Below are 23,436 nucleotides of genomic sequence, written 5' to 3'. Positions count from 1 at the left end.
AACCTGCTCTTTGGGCAGAGAGAGGCATTATGATGATCAGGTAACAGAAGCTCACTACAGTAATGCCCATCTGAAAGCCAAGGAGAGGAGGTTTTCTTAATTATCTTACAGAAACCACGAAAAAACATCAAACAATGATTAGATATTCAATGACTGAACACTTTAATGGTGTCAATGAATTAGACATGGACGAGTCCAGTTAGTAAATATGATGACAGCTATCTGATGATATCGAGCTAGCTTCAGTTTCATCCAACAGACCCAGCTAGCTATACTATACTGTATATACTGCTGATGGACCCAGTAAATGTAATGATGACAGCAAGAGATGGTATGGCTTTTTGGTGTAACAGGTAGTGAACACAAAGCCAATGATAATATGGAAAAGAGAAGAGTCCCCCGGCACAGGAATCTTTACCACAAAAGCTGAAAGAAATCCAAGCGTCAACAACATAAAATTTCAACACCACAGATGGCACAGTAGCATGGGCTCCACAACTGTATCCAACAGGAACGATCTATAGGTGAACTGTTTATTAATCAAAGACAATAAGGTGATGGTGCTCGGCTGCAGGAGTGTACACCCAAAATTAGATACACAGCTGCTCTGCCGAGCACCATGAAACCTCCCAGGCTACTACGATCTACAGCAAAGAGCTTTCATCAAGCCACTCCAGACCCCTGCTCACACATATACAGACGCACACATAAAAACACAAAAGCACACATCGCTGGCACACACACACTCACACACTCAGTATGACTTAAATACAATCATAAATATGTCCCACTCACAGATGACATTTCTAACAGAAGCACTTTCAACAAAATCTACATTATACAGTATCATTTCACCCATATATATAATTTAATATAACATTGCTATTACTAAATTCTCTTAGTTTAAGTGCAACACTAGTTGTGGGTATTATATGTGTATCGCAACTGACCCTTCATAAGTCCCCCCTTTCTTTTGGAATCTTGGTCAACTTTCATGTCTCCTGTATGCAATATTTTTTCCCCAAGATGATGAAGTCATGACCCACACTACTCTGCATCTGACTGGCCATCCAACCAACAAAGGCAACAAGTACTCTACAGTCAGAGTAGGGTGGGTCATGACTTTGGTCTCCTGACTTTTTTTTTTTTTTTTTTTTTTTTGCCTCCTGTATTAAGATAAACTGTGTGGGGCCGTCTTGTTCTCATGTTGAAAAGAAAATCACATTTTGAAGATAGAAGGATAAAAGGGGCACCTGTAAAACCCTACTGTATAGAGCCAAACCTTAAGTTATCTAATGTTAACAACAAACTAACCAGTTATCTAGTCTACACTGATTGGTAGCTAGCTAGTTAGCTAGTGTTTTTTTCTAAAGATTAGCTAACTTAAGATTTGACTACATGTTACTTTTACAGGTCCTCCATCAACATTTTCTGACTCTTCAAAATCTTCAAAATTTGGTTTTCCCTGTCAACATAGAAAAGAGTAGAACAAAGCAGATCTACAGAAGAAGGAAACAGAAAAAGAGAAAGTTGACTGAGGTTCTGCAGGGTACCAAGCTTGGTCAACTGTTATTGGAGCACGGACCAAAAAGGGGCAGGACTTAGGAAGGGTCAGCTGCCTGTATTTTTGCATTTTGTGTGCAACTGCTCTTGTATGGTTTCTATTTTATTATATTCTTATCTTTACTTAATGCACATTTAATTATTTATTTTATTGAAGTTTCTCTATTCATCTGTACATACTTCTGTCCTTGAGCTGCTGTAAACACCTGAACTTCTCCTCTGGGGGATCAATAGAGGATTATCTTATCTTAATGATTTACTTCCAGATAGTAACTATATTATTTATATCTTTGTTTGTGTGTATGTATGCGTGTGAATACTGGGGTCTGTGTGTAAGAGGTGTGGTAATCCATGGGAGAGCTTGATGAAACGCCTCCCCAAACTCAGGGTGCCATGCGATCAGCACAGCGCTCGTGCACAAACACAGTCTAACCTCTCCATCTCCGGCCTAGTGGCCCAGCGTCCAACCCCGACACAGGATATAAGGAGAAAACACAGTTAGCGACACTCCTACTACTGCCTAAACACTATATAATGCCGTTTGCATTGTCCTGGTAAAGAATGTTATTAGTTATGTAATAGCTTATTCTTCTAAAAAAAACTAGAATATGATTATTATTTACAGAACAATCATTTACTTGACATTTGTATCCTTAGCAACTCAGAAAAAAGAAAGGAGCTAACAGCTGCAAATAGATCAAGAGGGCTTTCCTTTAAAATCTTTCCCTGCTTGGAATGGGTGGTGTTAGTGAAATATTAATTATTAGAGTTTAGTTCCTTAATGAGTTGCAGCTCAAGATATGGAGTAAGCAAATAAAACATCTACTTAGGTAAAAGGCTATGTTTTAATTGACCATTTGTTCTGCTTGTCCGGTCTCACCTTGCTCATTTTGCTCTTACTGTCCGCAGTCAGGAAGGACATGTTGTTGATCTCATTCATCACCACAAAGTTCTGCTCCTCCCTCTTAAAGTTCTATAATGTATAAAACAAGAGAAATGTTAGATGACAAAGGAAAGTGAAAAAAACATCACAAAATAGAAACACAAAAGCAGAAAAAGAACACCGTAAACAGAGGACTCACATGAGATTTGGACCAGAAAATGAAGACCTCTCCCACCATCCTGAAAAGTTCCTCTGCATCTGGGTCTGGACAGGTTAACCACCTCGCCCTGCAGACAAAGAGAGCAGTGACATCAACAGATTAACACAAGAACTACATCAGAGTTTGAGTCCTTGCCAAGAGTTGGGAAAGGGTTGCACTTTATTTATTACAACTGACTAAAGTGGGTGTATTTTACAGACAATCTTTTATTTTCAGTTTTGTAAACAACAAAGTCAACTGTAATGTTTATGCCATTTTGACAAATGGGAATGGAATTATCTTTAAACTTTCAGCAGGGGACGACAAGCACCCCCAGCTGCAGTACACAGAAATATGGTTGGATGGTTTTGTAAATATAACCAGAAACATTCTATAACATTGTACATTTGTTGACATTTAATTTTTCTTTCTAATCCAGAACAATCACTCTGCTTTTGTATATAAAGTCTTTTTTCAGGATCTGTATGGATGAAATCTGGCCAGGTTTTCTGCAGGTAATGTCAGTTTAACAACTGAACAAACATACAGCTTTTTTCTAAAATATGTTATGGTTTAGTCTCAACATTAAATACAGTAAAAGTGTATCCAAGAAAAAGGAAAACCATGCTCACTGGTTGTAAGTCACTCAGGAGAATAGTATCAGCTAAGTTTTAAACTGTAAAGCTGTGTGTGACTCGCAAAGATTAGGAAAGTTATGAAAAATTGGCTGCTGTTTTTACACATCATTTTTGTGTGTGACCATACAACAAAAATACCATATTAAGCAGACAGGCATCATTTGTGCGACATTACAAAATCAGCAAACATGGACTTTGTCTTTCTTCTGTACCTCCATGTTGATATATCGAAGCACAAGGAACAAACTTAACTGGTTTGTGGCTACAGATTTCTGAAAGTTCCTGCAGAGGAAACGTGGCTTAATACTAACGATATACAACAATAATGTGTTCTACATATTTATCATGACATCAGCAAGTTCAGCTACCTGTTATTGTCCACGTAGCGGATGAGCAAGGGGTAGAGAGCATACAGGTCCCGACAAAGGACAGCAAACTCATCTCGGATGGTCCCATTTTCACTGTCCACTTCCGTCTTGCCCTCCATGCGAAGCTGATCCTCCTCTGCCACCACCTTCCCAGAGCGCTTCTTCAGCTTTTCCATGGTGGGGATGAAGTGGGATTTAAGCATCTCTGGTTTAGCCCTGCTTACAATGGGCTGGGCGAACACTGGACAACGGGCACACAGGAATCAACAGTCATCAGCAGATGACAGAACAGAGTGAGCAATTATGATATATATATACAGATATACATGGACTACTTACATGAAAGTAAGTATTGGCTCCTTTCATATGCGTATTTTTATTTACTTGGTTGGTCCTTACTTGCTATGAGTTATTTATTTTAATTCACTATTACTGCTTTCTGCTACAACCGAGTCTCACAGAAGGCTCTGAGAGATACAGCAGTTATTATACCCAAGAAAATTTTAAAAAAATAAATAAATTCACAAATCAATGTAATGAAAGATTATAAAACTCGTATGTTGAAAGAAAAACATAGAATTTACTATCAAAACTGAAGTGGCCACAAACTGAGACTTTGAAGTTGCCTCACAAGCAACAATGGGGGGAGAAGGAACATCCTGCAGTCAGAAGATGTCTAACTTCACCTGAAAGCCTTGTGGCTTATTGTGAAACTTCTGGTCACTGACCTGCCAATCTCTTCATCCAGGAGGCCTCATCTATACCCAGGTTGTTGACCACAATCTTCATGATGCTACCCAGCAGCTGGTTGAGGTGTTCAGAAGTGACGGAGGTGCAGATCTGACCCTCCATCTCAGGGAAATTTTCGGGGCCCCTCTCCCACCAGCGTGGGAGGTAGTTACACAACATGGGCAAGGTGATCTCAATCACATGTGGCATTTCTGTGTAGCGAGCCCCAGACTCAGCCAGGTCATGGATCTCCTTCATCAGGATCTCCAGCTCTGGGATGTCAGGGCACAGCTCCTCCACTTGGTTGGGAAGACCCAGAACTACGGAGGGAGAGAGTAGACAGATTAAATAAAAGGTCAGGAAGCAAATTAATTATTAACCAATTATATTTATTTGATAAATATTAAACAAAATGAAATATGTTAGGGAGGAAAACAAGGCAAAATGTGAAAACCCACTGGCTCTCTCTCTGGGAGTCTTGGTGGTGTAAACAGAAAACTGGTTGAACTCATTCAGTATTGGCTCGAGGAAGGCCACTGGCATAGCAGCTGCTAAGTGGGCCAAACACTCGCCAAGAGCAGGTCGCTGTCTGCACAGGAGAAAAATACCACAAAATACTAATAATATGTCCTCATAAAAACAAGTAAAAATCAATGCTCAATCAATCTTTGAAAGCAAATATTATAATTTATTCCTGTTAAAGGTTCTTGTGAGGTTGTTGTAGGTCGTACAAAGTTCAGTAACACTTGATGGAGGAGTGTACATAAGGCTGTCATGACATTGACATAACCACGTTGTGATGCCTGGCATGGACACGAGACAGTCTTTCTGAATGTTTGTGACTGTTGCCAGTAAGCGTTATTTGGTCACTTACTAATTTTTAATGCAAAGTTGACATTGTTTGACTGAGAATCGCATGATGAACAGTGTCATGACAGTCTTACACACACCCCTTCAACTACTGTTACCCAAATGTCTGATTTTGGGCTATATAAATTAAATAACCTTGAGAATGAAATCCCATGTAGATCAAATTGGTGAAGGGAACCTGTATATTTTTAGACTTGCGTAAACTCAGGCAGTCATTACTCACTTCTCTGCATGCGGAGTCTTCACAGTGCCCAAAGAGTAGATACTGCACATTAAACGATAGCAGGATATCTGCAAGTCATCCACTGAGGATATAGAGAAGAGAGGGATTGCAAAAGCTTTTAGTCAGTCCTTTGTGTCACTGAGTGAAGAGTCATGAGGGATAAATGATGAACTGTTAACTCAATGGAGAGAAACACTCCACTTACACATGACGTCATCTCCAAACTGATGCTGGGCAATGTGGTCAAACAGCGAAGTGAGGACTGGCAGGAGAGCAGTGGTGGTGTAGTTGATGTTCTGGGCCACACCTTTCACCTAAGGAAAACACAAACATACCCAAATACAGATATCAGTTCACAAGAACAAGAGAGTAGACACAACGCAGTGTGGTGCTGCCTCTGACCTGGTTTCGACTGGACACTTTGCCCAGTTTCAGATTCTCAACCATCTTCTCAATGTCATCTGCAGCACTCTCAAAGAACTGACGCAGGCCTGCCTTCACAATCTCAGGGCCTGATTTCATAACAGTCCTTAAAAAGAAAGACAAAAAAGGACAGTCAACAAACAAATACAATGTTTTCTTACTGCCTGAGGTTGTGATATGAACAGATTGTCAGTTACCTGGCATCCAGTGATCGGGAGAGGATGTGCAGACAGTTTACTACTGCACCTGCATCTGTTCCTGAAAACAGTACAACAAAAATGTGTTGTCAAAGCTGTCATCTGTGCAAATCCACTTTCTATTGCTTTCAATGCACACACTTTCAGTTTATTGTAAAGGCCAGATTAAATCTTAAAAGCTCTATATCAAAAACAGAAAACAGGGCATACAGTTATGGTAAAGCATGTTACAAAACATTGACCAAACTCAAAATTACATTAAACTTTTTTCATTCATTGCACATACTGTATGTTACATAACTGAGTCAAGTTAAAAAGGAACAGCTGACCCATATATTGCTATACTGTGATATATTGTCTGTTAAAAACTGATCCCTTAAGCGCAACACAACTATTTTGCAGTTTGACATGGGTACATTTCAAGTGGCATACCAGTTACAGTGGTGCACTTTGACATGTGCCATGTTTGTGTACCAAGCTAAAGGGCACAGGCTCAGTGTGAATTGCTTGCCAGCGTCTTATGGCCACTGATTACATAAGTGTGACTGACTATTAAAGACACATGGTAGTGAAGGGTGGGGGGGGGGTGGGGGCTGGGGGGATGAGGATAAAACATATGCTGCCTCATTTAAGTCAGGCTGAAAACACATCAAGGAGCCGCAGTACAATGCCATCTGTTGATAGCTGACACCACCACAATCATTCAAGCTCAAATGACTCTCAGTTATAAGTACCAATCAGAATCTAAACTTGAAAGCAAAAAACACAACTTTTAAAACACCTGGGGCCAGATATATAAACACTTGGTATACACAAAAACTACACATACTGCATTTCCATTTCCAACACAAAAAAAAGGTATTTATAAAAGAAAAGGGAGTGGACATGTGAGTTGTAAAACTGCGGCTGTTACCATAATGATTGAGATTTATAAAACAGAACCAGACATACGGGTTTTATAAATCTTTATAAAAGCAAATATTTTCTGTCCTTTTGCATACACACAGTTTTAGTCATGAATCTATGCAGAGTTTTATGCATCTGGCCCCAGGCTGCAAAAAACATCAAAGCCAAGCAGAAGGTGAGCTAAAGAGAAAATAGCATTAGACGTGGGGTTCCACTTCCAAAGTGAGGAGGGAATGAGAGCATGGGAGGATTGACTAAATGCTGATTAGTATATAAATGGGAAGATAGAGGAAGCGGAAAATGGAAAAACAAAAAGAATAAGACAGGAAAACAGATAAATAGGGACAGGGATGGTAACAGGGCAGAACGCCACCATGCAGATTCCTTACCAAAAAGAGAAACTCGGTGCCTCACCAAAGCAGCCAACTTACAGAAGATACTGAGGTAGGAGGAAAAAAGAGGAAAGGGAGGGAGAAGGAGGGAGTACGGTAAGGGTAAACAGGGCAGGAAAGATGTTTGTAGTGACACAGAAAGCAAACGGGAGGTCATGGAAATTAAAGATATTGCACAATAGGAGAGAAATGGAGAGACATGGAAGAGGGAGAGGACAGACACAGTGACACGAAGGTACTGTACTAAGGGAAAGGTACATGGTTAAGAGTTCAAGTCATGTAATTCAGAGGACAAACCAGTCTTTTAGATAACATTTTCTAAACTTTTATTGCACATACCTTGCTATCATCTCCTTTTCCTTATTGGAGGAATGCCCTCCACTACCCAAAACTTTGGCAGGAGTGGAGAGGAAATACAGGCAGTGGTTCTTAAAGTACTGGTTTACCAGTGGCAAGAGGATCTATAAAAAAACAACCAAAGATAAGATGTTCATTACATAAAAACTTAGAATAAATAAACATGCTATCGTGCCTTAAACAGTCTTCATCATTATTAAAGGCAGCAGGGTGGCGTACAGAGAGGACAGATGAAACTTCAACTAGAGGGTCCATCTTCAAGAGTTTTGGCAAGAATCTTAACAGTTGAAGTGTATTTCAGCAAGACTCTTAAATCCTATGAAGCTAAGGGCCCCATCTTACATCTAGGAGAAACTGTAAATGCTAGTTTCCAACTGACGCAGTGGTCATTTTAATGCCATGTGTGTTGGTCTTAAAATGAGATGTGGTCAGGCACATTGTTGTTGTCTTGCTATCTTAAGACAGCAGAAAGCGGTTGCATCATTGACCAACAAAAACCCGTTCTAAAGTAATTGGCACAGTATTTTCCTGGTATTTTATGTGTGCATTATTGAGATAATAAGTTGTGCCTACATAGGCAGGTTCACAAAGCACAAACATTCTGGTGCAGTGCTTCTAAGGCACTGCAGTTAATCTGTGGGTCATAAAAATTAACATTCTGATTAAAAGCGAATTGGTTGCTGGTGGGTGAAATAGGGTGAAACGTCCGTCCGTTAAGAAAGAAACTGTGCACATTAAAACACAAGGCTCAGGGGAGACTTCATTAGTGACATTACTGCATGCATGGAAAAGTTTAAAATGAATGAAAGCAGCCACTCTGATCATTAAATGATCTCTTAAATTATGTCCATTTCATTATTCTTTATGTTGTACTGATCTATGAGTTTTTTTCTTGAACAATTTACTTTAATGATTAGAGAGGCTGCTTTCAGTTTCGTCTTCATGTGTGCAGTAATGTCACTGCAGCAAATATCGTTAATATTTAAGCACAAAAATACAAACTGAGGTTATAAACAGACGGGACAGAGGAAACTCTTCAGAGGAAAGAGAATCTTTTTAAGACGGCTCTGACGGAAGTCAGGTTTTATACGACTGCTTTCCTCCAAACTATTTTGCTGTATGAACTTAGACTGTGTGTGTGAATTTCTGAATAAGTAGAAGAGCAATAATTACCACTGGATCCTGAGCTATCCTATTAGCATTTTGGGATATTCAAATAATCAATGCAGCTATTGTGATGTGCCTTGTGGATAAATAAATAGCATTTAAATAGCAGTGTGCCAGACTCAGGTGCACCTGGCACTTGTAGGGAATGGGAGATGATATTCTGATTGGTTTGATTCATGTTATGATTCATGTTATGTTTAAGACATACCTGTGATTAATTATGAGACCAAATGCAACCCCTTTGGACCTTGAGCCTTACTTTGCACCCAGATTATGCGTCCTTTAAAGTAGTGATCGCACTGTGTTGGACATGTCCTAAAGGCACTTATGCCATGTACTTCAGACCATGTGCTATAGATCTTTTAAACAGGGCCCAAAGGTGACATTACTAATGATGACCTCCCTGTAGAGGAAGACACGCAAAACAAAATAACTCAACTTTGTAGAGCATCAAACAGCTCACCTTCGCAAAGAATTTGATCTCTTGTTCATGCGGTGACTTCTCCACTCTACCACTGCTAACCACAGCCTCTGTTAAAAGCAGAAATTAAAAATAAGTTAGCTCTCAGTCAGAAGGTGCATGTCGAAGTACACAGTACATATGAGTAGATGTTGTCTCTCAAACCACAGTACCAAGATGAGCGATGAACTCCTGGGCGATGTCCATCCATTTAAGAAGCTTCTGGAGGAAGCCATAGGCAAAACGCTTCTCAATGGAAGAAATGTCCTGCTCCATGTCCTTCAGTCCCCTGAGGAGGGAATGAGGAGACAGTACAAATTAAACAGATAGAGAATTACAGACAGAGCTATTGGAGGAAATAATCTTTAAATTAAATGATGAGAGCACTCTGTTTACCTTGTCACAGCATATCCATTGAGCTGGAGGAACTTGAGCAGGTCCTGTGCCTTCTCCCTGTCCCTTGCCTTCTCCTTGGCCGTCAGGGTGTCATAAGGTACAAGCAAAGGATGGGTGCCACCACCTAACAGAAGCACAAGTTACTTTTGGACTCAACAAACTGCAGTCTAGCCACCACTAGATACAAAAGTCTAGGTTGAAGATATTTAACAGAAAACCAGTCTGACCTTTGGCCTGTAGCTCCAACTTCTTCTTCCTGCCCCAGGTGTTGTGATAGTTCTCAGCCAGCTGCTCAGCCATAGACTGCATAGAGAAGGTAAGAAAATTAAATCATCAGGCTACTGACAAATGTCTTACCAAAATACAAGACCTTTCAGCGCTGTCAGAGAAAACATGACTGAAAGATACCTACTTGAAGCTCCCTGGACAGGGCCATTCCTGTGATATCTACTGGCTGAGGGTTGTAGCCGTGACTGGGATCATAAGTGGCCTGAAGGCAAAAAAAGATATGATATGATACAGTACATAATATAATAAAACTGTACAACATTTTAACATAATATAGTAAAATATACTATGGGATATAATAAATAATAGACATAGTATAGTATATAATAAAATATAATAAATGTTGTATGTATTTGCAAATCAGAAAACACACCATATAGAACATCTATGTGAGGTTCAGAGATTCCAGGATGTTCCCAAACAAAGAGAACTGCTTTAATTTCACGATTGTTTCACCCATTAAATTATGCCCAAGAGCCATTGATACTGATTATCAATGTCCTTGAGGGACAGATGAGTTCAACATTATCACAGTATTTCCATATTAAATAACAGAATTTGATAATAGGGGTCAAGATTCATGAACATAAAAGTGAATATTTTGCCACTCAAGACCAGTGGCTTCCAACCTCTTTCCTTAAGGGAAAGAGGTTTCTGTCACCGAGTCAACTGATGACCCCTGTGTGACAAATTTTATGGTTATTTCATATATTCGATGCATAACAATAACAGTACAGAACAACTGATAAATTGTACAATTAACGCAAATAGTTAATGCAGTAACTGCGGGAAGTTTGAATTTTGCTTCAGAGATGAGCTTTCCTGATATCTTTAAGAACTTTTAATACATCTGTACTTTTAATACAATCCTGTCTTGATTATGTGTTTTGTTTTAATTTTAACAATAACACATACTTAGCAAGCTTCTTTTTTGACCAATTCTGTTTTCTTCTCATTGTTCTATTAGTTCTTTGATTGTTGTGTACTTTTCTAATGCAGGAGAAGGCTGCTTAGCAGAGAATGATGCTCTGGGAATATAGCTTAGGTTAAGGTCTTCACTGTGCATATTTATATATTTATGAAAGTTTGTATCTTGATTTATAATCTAAACTGTAAAAATAAATTTCATTCATTTCTTTTAAGAAATGAATGAAATTCCGAGATTTGGCACAAAATTTCATTTTTTAAAAAGTTTTCTTATTTCCCTTAAAATCAGGAAGGCCTAATGACCCTCGTGAAGCTATGACGACCCCTCGTGAGGGTCGGGAGTCGCAGGTTGTAAACCAGAGTTCTAGTAAGAGATCCATCATTGCTTTAGTGTATCCTTGTGTAAGAACCACCACCACCACCTTTCAAATATGCCCAACCGGGTAGCAGAGCATCAAACACTGTACAGAATAGACTATTTTTTCACTTGTCTTTCTTGCACCTGAGCAGTTTGGGAGATCTTGCGTGTGGCGGCCTTCTTCTCAACGTCTCCTTCCCCATCCCTGGCTTTCTCCAAGGTCCACTCCCAGGCCAGCATGGCTTTGATTGATTCTTTGATGGGCCAACGATAAATTTCTTTGTCCTGAGAAACAGAGATTAGAGGATTTAAAAATTAACAGGGACCCTGTGAAGACTAAAAAATATAGAGCAATATATTTAGAATGTCTGTGAAGATGTTAAACACACGGGATTAGAGATGAAAAGTTCATGGCTCTGGAATACTGGTTAACAGTTCTGAAAACACATTTTGGTTGCTTAAACAGCTCAGTTGTGGTTTAGTATCTCTGTGTAGATTATTGTGATTAAGACTACACAGAAGGTTATGAATGGTTACCTTTTCAGAGAATGTTTTGTATGGCCGGAGCATTGGGTGAGTTTTAGCGTTCTCATCCAACACCTCTCCGTAGGTCCAGTTGTTCTGAATCTGAAAATAGATTTAACCATTGAGATAATCATGACAACGTACTAACGATTTCAAATAACAAATTAGGACTTGATTTATGTCAGATCATTTATATTTTTCAGAACTGACCTTTTCAAAGGCCCATTTGTCATGAGTGTGCTCTGCATACTTGTTGATGAAGGAATCCAGCCTCTCCGGGATGATGGTGCTGTGAATAGATTAACTAATTTAATACTTTATTATCTTGTGATAACCCTAACTAACTATACTAGCTATAATAAAACTAACTATAGACTGTTTTATTTAATTTTGTTTTATATTTTATTCTATTCTATTCTATAATTTGAATACTATATACTTTATTATATTATATTATAATTCATTATCTGAGTGTAGCATGAAGGAAGTACAATTCTCTTTTTGTTGTACAACCCTGTGTTGTGTAATGACAGTAAATGACCTTGATAACTTAAAATTAGAATTACAGTGTAATTTAGTTCTCAATTAATAACTAAATTACACTGTAATTCTCTGTTAGTGCTTAGGTAACATGTCTCCTCACATGTTGTCTTCACAGTTATTGTTTTTTTCCCATTGAAAATTAGATGTACATTCATGAGCATTCAAAATCTGAAATAATAGCAATAACTGCTTAAAATTATTCACTCAAGCTCTTAAAAAAAAACAAGTTCAAACATCTGACTACAACTGGTCGTGATTGACAAGTTGCTCATTAGACACAGAACCTAAACAAGGGTATAACAACAGTGTGCAAAAGTTTCAAATGTAATTTATATGGTCATGTTTTGCTGTTATGTTTTCAGCTCCATTGCACATTACAGATCATTAAACAACTATTAAAACTATCATACTATATCTTTTTTTTTTTTTTTTTTTTGCTGTGAGCCTTTGTGAACTATTTTTGTACTGTCTTGTATTTTCCTGCTCACTTGGTGGTCTCGACTGGTTTGGGATCAAAGTTGCCTTCAGCATCCACAGAGGCCTTTTTCTCAGTGTGAGAGGAGTAGCTGGCGTCCACATAGTCAGGTGGGATGGCTCCTGCTATGGCACAGAGGCAGGGCATGGCGATCTTGAAGAGCTCTGCATCAAATTTCTAGAGTTCGGATGAAATCGGAGAAGTCACATTGACTATGACATGAGCTTTAACTCCGTGTGACTATGCAGTATAAACACTGTGGGTGGACACCAAAAAGATTCATCTCTCACCTTGTGTGCCAAAGATTCAAAGATTCCCCAGAAGAGTTTCCGAGAAAGATGCAGCTCCTCCTCTGAGGTCACACCGAAATTAGCCCATCCATTAGGCAAGCAGTAGTACTTCCAACAGCGCTCATAGTGATTAGTCAACAGCTGAAACAATTAAATCACAGACGGAAATACATATGGAGACCTTTTTAACACATGGTAATCACAAGTGAACAATTTACTAGTAACAACAACTGTTAGAAACTGCAACAATCACCCACAATAAAATATTTCCAATCAGTGTTTGAACTACTGCATTTTAAAATACACATTAGGTAGATTATGTGTTACCTTTCTTTTATTTCTTAAATTCTATTCTAGTCGATTCAATAACATATGCAACAAAATTAAATAGCACACAAACCTTGAGAGGCATCTTTGCATATTCATTGAGGATGGGCACATCAAATACCAGCCGTCTAAGCAGATGCTGCAGCATGGAGGGTCGAAGGTACCTGTGAATGTCATCAAAATGCTTCATGAGGAATGTGACTATTTAAAAGCTGATACTGCTTCATGTATTTATTATTGTAACAAGTTATATTTATGGCTTTTAAGATCTTTTTAAGAACAATATGAAAGCAAATTAATACCTGTTTCACGTCCATACTAGCATAAAAGTAGCAAGGATATGAAGGAAATCTAGACTCAATGTTGTTTTCATTTTGTAGTTGTTGCAGTGTGATCGATACAATTTTTTTTTCTAAAAACACATTTGAAAGTGAGACTGAAATTGATGCAAAAATAAACTTTAATGTCATAATCTAATATATTTTTAAGACCTGTCAAAATTGTATTAAGACATTTTAATGCGATCAAAGGGGCAACAATACAAAGCAAAAAGACTGCACACTGTTTCATACACTTGCAATCAAAGATTTTGAACTACATATGAAGTATTTTCTGCAATTGAGTTTAGATCATTTTTCTGCCTTTGGTATCATGACGTATTTATTAAGCTGTATCTTTATGAATAATGTAATTTTGTAGTGTGACCTGATGGTCCAGATGGTCCATCCTACCTAATTAAATGATCTCTGCTTGTGTCTGGTGAAATGATGAGGGCCGTTGTCATTAAATATTTGATTGCAAGTGCACAAGACACTGTGCGGTAGTCTTTTTGGTTTGTAGACCTTTTAAGGCCTTAAATTTAGATTACTGAATTTTAGACTTTTTGAAAGCAGAAACCCTGTACTGAATAACATGTTTCAAAATGGCTACTTGTATTCACATGTGTCTGTGAATTCTCATGTTAACATTTACATCTTAAGAGACTAAATTCATAAAATTTAAAAATGTATTTATTATCACAATCATTCAGATTCCCAATTATCATCATTTCTTTTTCTAAACAGAGAGACTGGGATTAGCACTGACTTGCAGAGCGACATGAGGCACTCCTCAATGACGTCCCTCTGAGCCTTGGTAAGGGCTCGGCCACGGGACAAACGATAGATGGTGTGAAGCATGGAGTCAATCATGATGGCCCGATGGTCCGTCCCAGCAAACAACGGGGCACACTTGGTGAGCAGAGGCAGAACCGCTGAACAGAGGTAGCGGTTCAGTGCCAAGGCCATTTCAGTTGTACTGAATGCCACCTGTAATCAGAGAGGAAGACAGAAAAATAATTTATTTTGAATGCAATGAACAGATGGGGACAGGTGGCTAACAAGATTTTTGGAGTTGAGAAAAGTGAAATCTCTCTTTATTTCTCTTTAGTGTCTTTTCCTACTCACCGTGTCCAGAGAGGCTGCTGCTCTCATGTCAGGCAGGAAGCCAACCTCCAACACATGAAGCAAGAACTCCTGGTTTTCGATACCATAGACTCTATCAAGGAACAGCACCATGGAGGCTTTGTGGTCTGGCACAAAACTAGCTGACATCTTAGGCTCAATAATCTGACTTTCTGTGGTGACAGAAGAAATCACATGTAACTGAACATGCCCTTTTATGCCCAAATATTGTACATTTACATGATTCAAACTTAGTATCTAACCTTTGCCGTAAGCAGGAATCTGCACAGGCAAGCTGATGACTCCCACCAGGTCCTCTATGGGCACCAGAGACCTCAGGATGGCCCTGATTCTCAGAGCCTCACCCTTGCCTGCTTGGATCAGCTGCAGAAATGAACATGTAAGAAATGCTGTATGAGACTAACTGCTGCTCTTCAACCAATACTGAGTCAATGCGCCTGGAGGTAGTAGAGAAATCAATGGTGTGAAAAGACATTCTACTCACATGCATCTCAGGGGCGCAGCGACCCAGCAGATCAATGAGGGCTGAGTAGAATGACATGATGGCATTTCCCAGATGTACACGGTTCTCCTCTTGCTGCTCCTCACCACCAAACCTGCCAATCAAGGAAACATCTTTTTCTTTAACTGCTTGTGTCTAGCTTAGCTTAAAAGCAAATAAGACAATATGCAACAATGTCCATTAAAAGTGCTAAATACAAAAGTCAGCCTTACTAGATGTCAGCAAACATTTATTTGCTCTGTACAGATATAGCAGAGTAATGGTGTCAGGGAATGAAGTCACACTCCCTCTGTGTATATATCCGAGTTTCTCTTTTAAATCCAGGACAGCCCTGTGTGCATGCCAGTGCATGCAAGTCCCTCCCTATCCTCCCCATGTCCGTTTTCAACACAGCAGCCTGGTATGGAAGTTTCACATATTACAGCTAAAGAGTGCAGTCCAAATATGTTTCTTAAAACATTTTAAGCAAAGAATAGGCAATGTTGTAACATGATCTTGATCAATATTTGACCAACAGTGAAATTTATTCTGAGATGCTTGTGGTCCCAGGAAGAAGGGACAAATACTATGTCAGTTTTGTATGACTGGATTTCAGGCTGGGGCGGCACGGTGGTGCAGTGGTTAGCACTGCCGCCTCACAGCAAGAACGTCCTGAGTTCGATCCCCGGCTTGCTTGGGTAGGGCCTTTCTGTGTGGAGTATGCATGTTCTCCCCGTGTCTGCGTGGGTCCTCTCCGGGTTCTCCGGCTTCCTCCCACAGTCCAAAGACATGCATGCTAGGTTAATTGGTGACTCTAAATTGCCCGTAGGTGTGAATGTGAGTGTGAGTGGTTGTCTGTGTGTCAGCCCTGCGATGAACTGGCGACTTGTCCAGGGTGTACCCCGCCTCTCGCCCAATGTCAGCTGGGATAGACTCCAGCAGCCCGCGACCCTCACAGAATAAGCGGTTACAGACAATGAATGAATGAAATTCAGGCTGTACAGAGTACAGCAGGATCAGATGGTGTGCTATGCCGGGGAAGACAACTAAAAAAGCTTACATAATTAATTCTGTCCCTGGTACAAGTAGTTTATGTTAATGAATCATTCCAACTGCATGACTTAAGAGATTCCAGCATGTTTAATGTTGTATAAATTACATTATTTTGATTATTTCATTTTTTTGAAACTAAAATGCAGTTACCATTATTACATATAAATGTATAGTATATTATTTATCTGCCAATCTTTGCATCAAGTTAATTTAGTTGAGATGAGTAGAGGACCTTTAAATGTTTATTCATAATGTTATTATTAGTATTCACTTTGCAAAAGTGGCCCCCAGGCAAAGCAAGTTGAGGTTCCCTGCTGTACACATAAGTATCCCACCTACTGTGCCATCACTTACATGAAGCGCCTGTCTTTTTTGACAGTGGGCCCATCCCTTGCTGGATCCTCTGAGATCTTGATGGCCTCCTCCATGGCAGCTAGCAGACCATTGCCACCCTCTCCTCTCAGGGCTGGACCGAAGCACTCGGGCCGACGGATGAGCAGACGCACCACAACATTGGCATTTTCCTCCACGCTCTCTCCTGTGAGGAGCAGGTGAGCAAATGTTTACAACAGTTGCTTGCAACTCAAAACTACAAATGTAATTTCTATATGAGGGTGCTGACCATTTACAAAGACAGCAAAGCGAAGGAAATCTAGGTATCTCTCTCCTCCACAGGGGTTCCAGCTAATGTCGGGGTAGCCCTTAGAAAGGAGCATTGGACACATCTGCAGCCCGCAGCCTGCCAAGTATGTCACCACCTACATCACGATGCGTGTGAAGGACACGAAGAGAGATTAAAAGATAACAAGCCCACTGAGCCCTTTCATGTATTTTCCTTTCTTGTAATTTTTAGAATTACAAACCATTTCCAGGTCCTGCTCTTGTAGAGCCAAAGCCAACTCATTGTTGTCAATGCAGGAAGCTGCAGCCACATCCAGAGGTGTGGATCCACGCATGCCTGCAAATGTGAAATAAATGCACTGAGTCTATATTTGTTTGTTCTTTGCCTAATATTTAGTCTCATCATTCTATATTTTTAAAAAGGAATACATTTAAGAAACGTTTTTTTCCTGGGGTCCCATGCATCAAAGAATTGTTTTGTTCTAAATAAAAACTGGAAAAAGTTTCCTCATGTACACTATGGTAAACAGCGAGATCGGTGGCTGACACTCACCCAAGCCAATGCCGCTGTTTTGTAGCAAATAGCTCAGATGGTCAAACATGGAGCGCTGGTTCTGTCGGCTGATACGGCAGAAGTAACACAGGAAACGACAGCAGTTGGTCACCATCTGGGGGAATCGAATTTCCTGAAGAGAAAAAGTGAAAAGATATTCTGTTGACTGTGTATGATAATGGTGCATCCTCCAACAATGAAGTGTCCAACAAGCCACTAAATTAGACTGGTTAGACTGAATAAGACGGAAAAACCAAAAATCATCACCCTACCTTTGAATCTCCTCCTCCGCCCAACACATTGACCATCACCTCCATGACAGTCTCATGCATACCAAGAGCTCTCATCAGATTAGGATGTTGGTAGAACACCTTGTTGTTCATGATGTTCCTGAAAAAAATACAAAACATACACAAGTCAGATTCAAGTGTTATATTACTTTACTAACATAATTATAAATGGTTACATTGTGATGACACATTGGAAAACACTTATGGATTGAGATTTAGTACATATCATCAACCCAACACTGACCCGATGCTCTGGATCATGAGCCGCTCCTCTTCTGGGCCCATCTGGACAATAAGCAGTGAACGTATCTGTCCCAAACACTCGAGCAGGTCCATGGTGTCCTGAACAGACACGGCATTGATGGCGTAGGCTTTGGGCAGCGCTCGGATTAGCTCACCAAGGCCGTCGTACTGCCTGTGGAGCAGGCTGAACATCAGGCGTACCAGCTCAGGGTTCTGAATGAAAGACTCCTGGGCCCAGTGGATCATGGTGTGGGAGATCAGTTCCTGAAGGGTGCCTTGGTGAAATGGACACAGACAGGTATAGTACGTTTGTTGTGTAACATCATGTGTTAGATTGTAATGGATTTATAAAGGCTGATTTCACTATTTTTGGACTTAAGTAGCCAATTAATCAAGTCCTTTAAATATTTAACAAGTGACTGGGCTGTTACTCTTACTGGGTTTTGGTTCTTCTTCCACCTCTGGCTTCTCCTCCTCCTGCTTCTTGCGCAGGTTCTTGACCTTGTCGACCAGACTGAGAAGTCTGCCTCTCAGTGAAGTGTCCACCTCTTCCTCCTCTGCCTCCTCCTCAATATGTATACCTATGTGTAAAACAGGAATTCAGTACTGAGAGCCTAAAATACTTACACACCTATATAGAGCCAAAAAGTCATTCACACCTGCAAAGTAAAAAAATACACAGGTTCTTTAATGAATGTCTCACCGCAGTGAAGCAGGATGTCATTGTGGAACTCTGCCAGAGTGTCTCGCACTTCCTCAGGCACAGGACAATCCTCATCCTCTGGACCATGCTTAAAGTTGGTCAGCAAAAGAACCTTAAAGAGGAAGACAGTAAGACAACCCCATTAGCATATTTTCTAATGTTGCTGCTCGTTTTGCATGAGGAATTTTCATGAATTTCCTTAGGCTTCTTAAGGTCTTTTTCTATGAAGAATGTATTCCTTTGTTGTTCTTGTGTTGTCCATCATGCTTGTGACTTAGCATCTGTTGCTTTCAAAAGAAAGTTTCTTATCAGATCTCAAAATCCAACCTGCAGAATTTTTGTGATGAACCCACCTCATTGTCAGTTTGATAATAATTTAATCATTTAAATAAAAGCCAAGTCTCAAATAAAAGCCAGTGCATGGTTGACACAAACAAATAAAGGCCAGCTCCAAAATATAGGCCAGAGGTGGCTGTCATACTATGCGCATGTCAGCTAAGCATAATGCAGATTTCCATAGTTTCTATTCAATAAATACAAGCAATATAACTTATATATAATATTTTCAACACCTTATTGTTCTGGTTTACTCATCTAAGTGTTATTGTCCAATATCAATCACTGTATAATAACGTGCAATGTCACAAGATGGCAGTGGCAACATTTTAAGTACGTATGGCAACCTTGCAAGTCAATGAGTTTTCTACGACATGTTCCTGAAAATATTTCACAGTAAAAGCCATGTTAAGAAATGAAAGGTTTCTGCCCACTGAAACGCAAGAGCTTTTAATTTGAAACAGATACCAGAGGCTGAGTTTCTATTAACAGGGTAATACAGCAACGTTAACAGAGCAAACATGAGCAGATCCAAATAAGGCTTTGTACTAAAATATGACCAAAAATACTTATAAAACCAAAGTAAGTAAAAATAAAGGCCTGCCTCTAATACAAGCCTGTTTCAAACAAAGGCCTGTGACTTCCTGCAATTAAGGTAAATAAAGGCCCTGGTCACTATTTGAGGAAATGTGGAATTTGATCATTTATAAAGCTTAAAATTTCTCATTAAAAATAATCATCAGTACCTGGTCCTGCGGTGGTGAACGAAACTCGCGGGTCTTGCGTGCAGTCTCAGCAGCTGTCATGGTGAAGGCTCTCATTAACTGGTTGTAACGAATGCGTTGGTTGTTCTGAATACCATGGACAAACTGGTCTGAATAAGCCACAATGGCTTCCACTCTGTGTCGCAGCTCACAGTCGCAGAAGTACTGCAGGAGTGTGCACATCTGAGAAAAAAAAAAACAAGATAAAATTTAAGATGTGTCCTTCGGAAAACGCGACAGATATTTAAGGATAAGAATATTGTGCAGATGCTTGGAAGCAGTGTTTAAATATCAAAATGACCTGTAGTTTGACAGACTCTGGTAGCTTCATCTGGAGTAATCCCTCTTCTGGACCCTCCTCCTCTTCTTTAGCTTCTGCCTCCACTGCCTCAGCCTCCTTCTCCTCTTCCGCCTTCTCTCCATCCACTTTTCCTCCTTTGGCCTCTCCCTCCTCCTCCTTCTCCCCCTCTTCTCCTTCCTCCTTGGGCTCAGCTTCTTCCTCTTTATCCTCTCCTTTTTCTAATCTTTTCAGCTCCTCCTCTTCCTCATCACCGACCCCTTCATCTTCAAGTTCCTCCTCAGCCTCCTCTTCCTCCTCCTTTGCTTCCTCACCCTCTCCTTCAACAGCTCCGCCCTCCTCTGCTTTCTCCTCCTCCTCCTCTTCCTTTCCACTGAAGACATTTGGATCAATCATCTTGAGGATGTGTTTGGTGTCCTCATCGTTGAAGATGCCCATAATGAGCAGTGTACTGATTAGTTTCAGGATTGGGACAAAGTGGAACTCCACACTGCCTCCGACTGGATCCCGCATAGCCTGGCTTCCATCCAGCACAGCCTCTGTCAACATGCTAATCGCCCTGGTCTTCAGCTCCTAAAGGGAGTAATAATAAAAATAAGCAAAATGGCAACAAGGCAACTAAAATTCAAAAGTTTTTTTTCCACTTCAATCTGTCTCTTACCTGCAGGGGGAAAATAGGACTAAGGGTGTACAGGTCAGGGTCCGTGCCGACAAAGTTGATGGATGAGAAATGCAGTTTTGGCCGTAAGCAAGTGGTGAGGCCAACACCAGGGAGAGAATGAGCCTTGTTCGCATCAGGATAAAGATGGATAGTCAGAGTCTCTTCAGTCATGGGGACAATAAACTCCTTGTTGGTGCCCAGGCGTGCACGTTTGGCAGACTCCAGGTGAATGCTGATGAGTAGGTCATAGTAGCCACTGCGGAGAGGTCCAGGCAGGTAGGTGTTCTCAATGGCATAGAACAGCTGAGATTCATCCACATGGCTACACAGGGCATGAGCCACTCGATTATTGCCAAGTGCACACACAGCGCAGTATAGCATGAGTGTGTGGTAGTGGAACTTCATCAGATCCTGGCGCTCCGACAGCTCCAAGATGTCAATACACCTGAGAGACAAAGATTCAAAGATCCACATTGATCAGATAATACGAGAGAATATATCATAATCCTGAAAGTAAAAAAAACAAATAACATTTAAAAACATTTTAGAAACTCAGAAGAGAATTTAAAACTGGGACCTGTTCAGATATTTGCAGCTAAGATATTTCTATGATACAGAAATCAAAAAAGGAATTTCAGCAGCAGGTAATGAGGTGTTGTAAGTGTTGACAGGTGCCTGCACACAAACCCCTTTAAAGACTCTTTCTAAATCACAAAACAGTTAACAAAAATGAAATGGAACAAATTCAGTATAAGTTAAAATGAAATAGGATTATGAATTGAACATTAAACTGTCAAAGAGTGATTGGCTTTCCACGTGTAAGATGGAAAGAACTTTCGTAAGCTCTAAAAGATGAAGGGTAATCAGATGGAAGAATTTAATCTGCTTTTTAATTACAAAAAAAATACACACTACTACTGAGGGCAATGTAAGCAGATAAATGCCAATCATTCACATATTTTCTGGTCATGTATAAAAACATTATTATATTAATTATATTTTCAGACGGAGTTATTCCGATTCTTGAGGATATTTTATGTTGTAAGATTCCCAATGATCCCCAAATTGTGTAAGAATCTGGCATTACTGTATCTGCTTCTGAAAAGCTGACTGAACTTGCTGACCTGTTCTCCTCTGGGATGTGCAGAGCCATCATGATGAGAGGTTCAGTACACTCCACCATCCAGCCCAGCCTTTCACTCACTCTGCCCACCTCCGGGTTGAGGAAGTTATTGGGCATACGACTCCAGATAACTGGGGTCAGCATCTGGACGTCCAGCCTGGGAGGGCACTGTGGGACTGGGTTCTTACGCTCACTGCGGAACATGGCTGCTGAGATGGGCATGATGTTCTACGAGGGAAAAAGAGCAAGAGTTTGTATAGATAATTAAAGAAGGAATAAAAAAAAATAAACAATGAGACACAGAAACAACATTAAACAAGCCAATTTAACAACAATGCACGCTTGATTCCTATTAGACAGCTGTCACAGGTTAATCTCTGGTTAGCAGGGACTAACTAACTTTAACTTTTCTCTTTCTGTCCATATGTACATTCTCTTTCCTATGTGCACACAGGGGCACTTATATTTCTGTCTTCCTCCATTGCTGTATCTCTTTATTTCTTAAATGACATGTACAATCAATACCACTAAATAAATTTTATCCCGACAGAGACACAAGGTCCCTCGTGTCTAACCAAGGTTGAGAGGAGTTGAGAGACCTGATTTCTGCTGGTGTATTTCTTTTTCTGTCTCTGTTTCCGATTCTCTTTATTCCTTAAAAGATGTCCAAAATCGATACCAATAAATTAATTTTATTTCAGCAGAGACAGAAGTTGAGAGGAGGGCCAGGATTGAGGGTTGCATTGACACATTTACGCAAACCACCAATTTGAGTTTCACCCACATTATAAGATGCTGATGTGAAGCATGAGAGGACACATGCATGAAAAATATTTTAGGGAAAGTAGTTGGAGATATGTAAAATGTATATTGCATCATGCAAGCAGAAGTAGTTCCTGACCTTGAGTTTGCCCAGCTCTAGCTGCAACATGTTCTGATTGAAGGGTTGAACGAAGACGGCAGGGAACAACTTGGTGTTGGGCTCCACCTGAAAAAAAAAAAAAAATCCACTTTTACAGCTCCATAGTGTAGTGTAACTCATCCAGATTCATCTGATGTGGCGTCTGAGAAACATAAATACAAATATATACAAATACGCATACTACCTATACTGCGCAGATTTTCCATACCTGGTAGAAGGTGTTAATCTCCTTTCCGTTGGCTGTGAAGGTCATGAGACCTGTTGCCAAGTCAACCAAGCAGCCAACCACCATGTCCTCCTGGCTGAAGCGGGTCTGCTGATTGCTGACCAGGTCCCCTCCCCACACCATATAACAGTTACTATGCTTCATACTGAAAATATACAACAAATACCAAGTGTTTAACCTTGGGGAACACCACAT

General features: G+C 40.1%; 1 protein-coding gene across 2 annotated transcripts in view; it reads right to left on the bottom strand.

Moving 5' to 3' along the window:
* The window catches only part of ryr1b (ryanodine receptor 1b (skeletal)), a 92,930-nt gene that overhangs the window by 28,733 nt on the left and 40,761 nt on the right, over nt 1-23,436 (bottom strand). For both annotated transcript variants that reach the window (XM_084717474.1, XM_084717473.1), the window contains exons 32-72: nt 23,224-23,386; nt 22,995-23,081; nt 22,095-22,321; nt 20,971-21,415; nt 20,313-20,882; nt 19,994-20,194; nt 18,912-19,023; nt 18,646-18,789; nt 18,210-18,483; nt 17,948-18,065; nt 17,676-17,808; nt 17,365-17,459; nt 17,124-17,259; nt 16,856-17,039; nt 15,452-15,563; nt 15,210-15,330; nt 14,950-15,119; nt 14,591-14,811; nt 13,578-13,668; nt 13,178-13,318; nt 12,901-13,064; nt 12,080-12,158; nt 11,882-11,971; nt 11,489-11,629; nt 10,184-10,261; nt 9,999-10,074; nt 9,772-9,895; nt 9,549-9,664; nt 9,379-9,446; nt 7,731-7,852; nt 7,389-7,438; nt 6,094-6,154; nt 5,876-6,002; nt 5,679-5,787; nt 5,474-5,555; nt 4,839-4,969; nt 4,380-4,700; nt 3,652-3,892; nt 2,646-2,733; nt 2,444-2,536; nt 1,997-2,011 (exon numbers count right to left, since the gene is read on the bottom strand). In XM_084717474.1, coding sequence (XP_084573600.1) covers nt 1,997-2,011; nt 2,444-2,536; nt 2,646-2,733; nt 3,652-3,892; nt 4,380-4,700; nt 4,839-4,969; nt 5,474-5,555; nt 5,679-5,787; nt 5,876-6,002; nt 6,094-6,154; nt 7,389-7,438; nt 7,731-7,852; nt 9,379-9,446; nt 9,549-9,664; nt 9,772-9,895; nt 9,999-10,074; nt 10,184-10,261; nt 11,489-11,629; nt 11,882-11,971; nt 12,080-12,158; nt 12,901-13,064; nt 13,178-13,318; nt 13,578-13,668; nt 14,591-14,811; nt 14,950-15,119; nt 15,210-15,330; nt 15,452-15,563; nt 16,856-17,039; nt 17,124-17,259; nt 17,365-17,459; nt 17,676-17,808; nt 17,948-18,065; nt 18,210-18,483; nt 18,646-18,789; nt 18,912-19,023; nt 19,994-20,194; nt 20,313-20,882; nt 20,971-21,415; nt 22,095-22,321; nt 22,995-23,081; nt 23,224-23,386 — 6,121 coding nt within the window. The remainder of the gene's footprint in view (nt 1-1,996; nt 2,012-2,443; nt 2,537-2,645; nt 2,734-3,651; nt 3,893-4,379; nt 4,701-4,838; nt 4,970-5,473; nt 5,556-5,678; nt 5,788-5,875; nt 6,003-6,093; nt 6,155-7,388; nt 7,439-7,730; nt 7,853-9,378; nt 9,447-9,548; nt 9,665-9,771; nt 9,896-9,998; nt 10,075-10,183; nt 10,262-11,488; nt 11,630-11,881; nt 11,972-12,079; nt 12,159-12,900; nt 13,065-13,177; nt 13,319-13,577; nt 13,669-14,590; nt 14,812-14,949; nt 15,120-15,209; nt 15,331-15,451; nt 15,564-16,855; nt 17,040-17,123; nt 17,260-17,364; nt 17,460-17,675; nt 17,809-17,947; nt 18,066-18,209; nt 18,484-18,645; nt 18,790-18,911; nt 19,024-19,993; nt 20,195-20,312; nt 20,883-20,970; nt 21,416-22,094; nt 22,322-22,994; nt 23,082-23,223; nt 23,387-23,436) is intronic.

This window comes from Lutjanus erythropterus, chromosome 4 (assembly GCF_056507025.1).
Source record: "Lutjanus erythropterus isolate fLutEry1 chromosome 4, fLutEry1.hap2, whole genome shotgun sequence".
In the NCBI taxonomy this organism is placed as follows: Eukaryota; Metazoa; Chordata; class Actinopteri; order Lutjaniformes; family Lutjanidae; genus Lutjanus; species Lutjanus erythropterus.
This window is presented reverse-complemented; position numbering and strand designations above follow the sequence as displayed.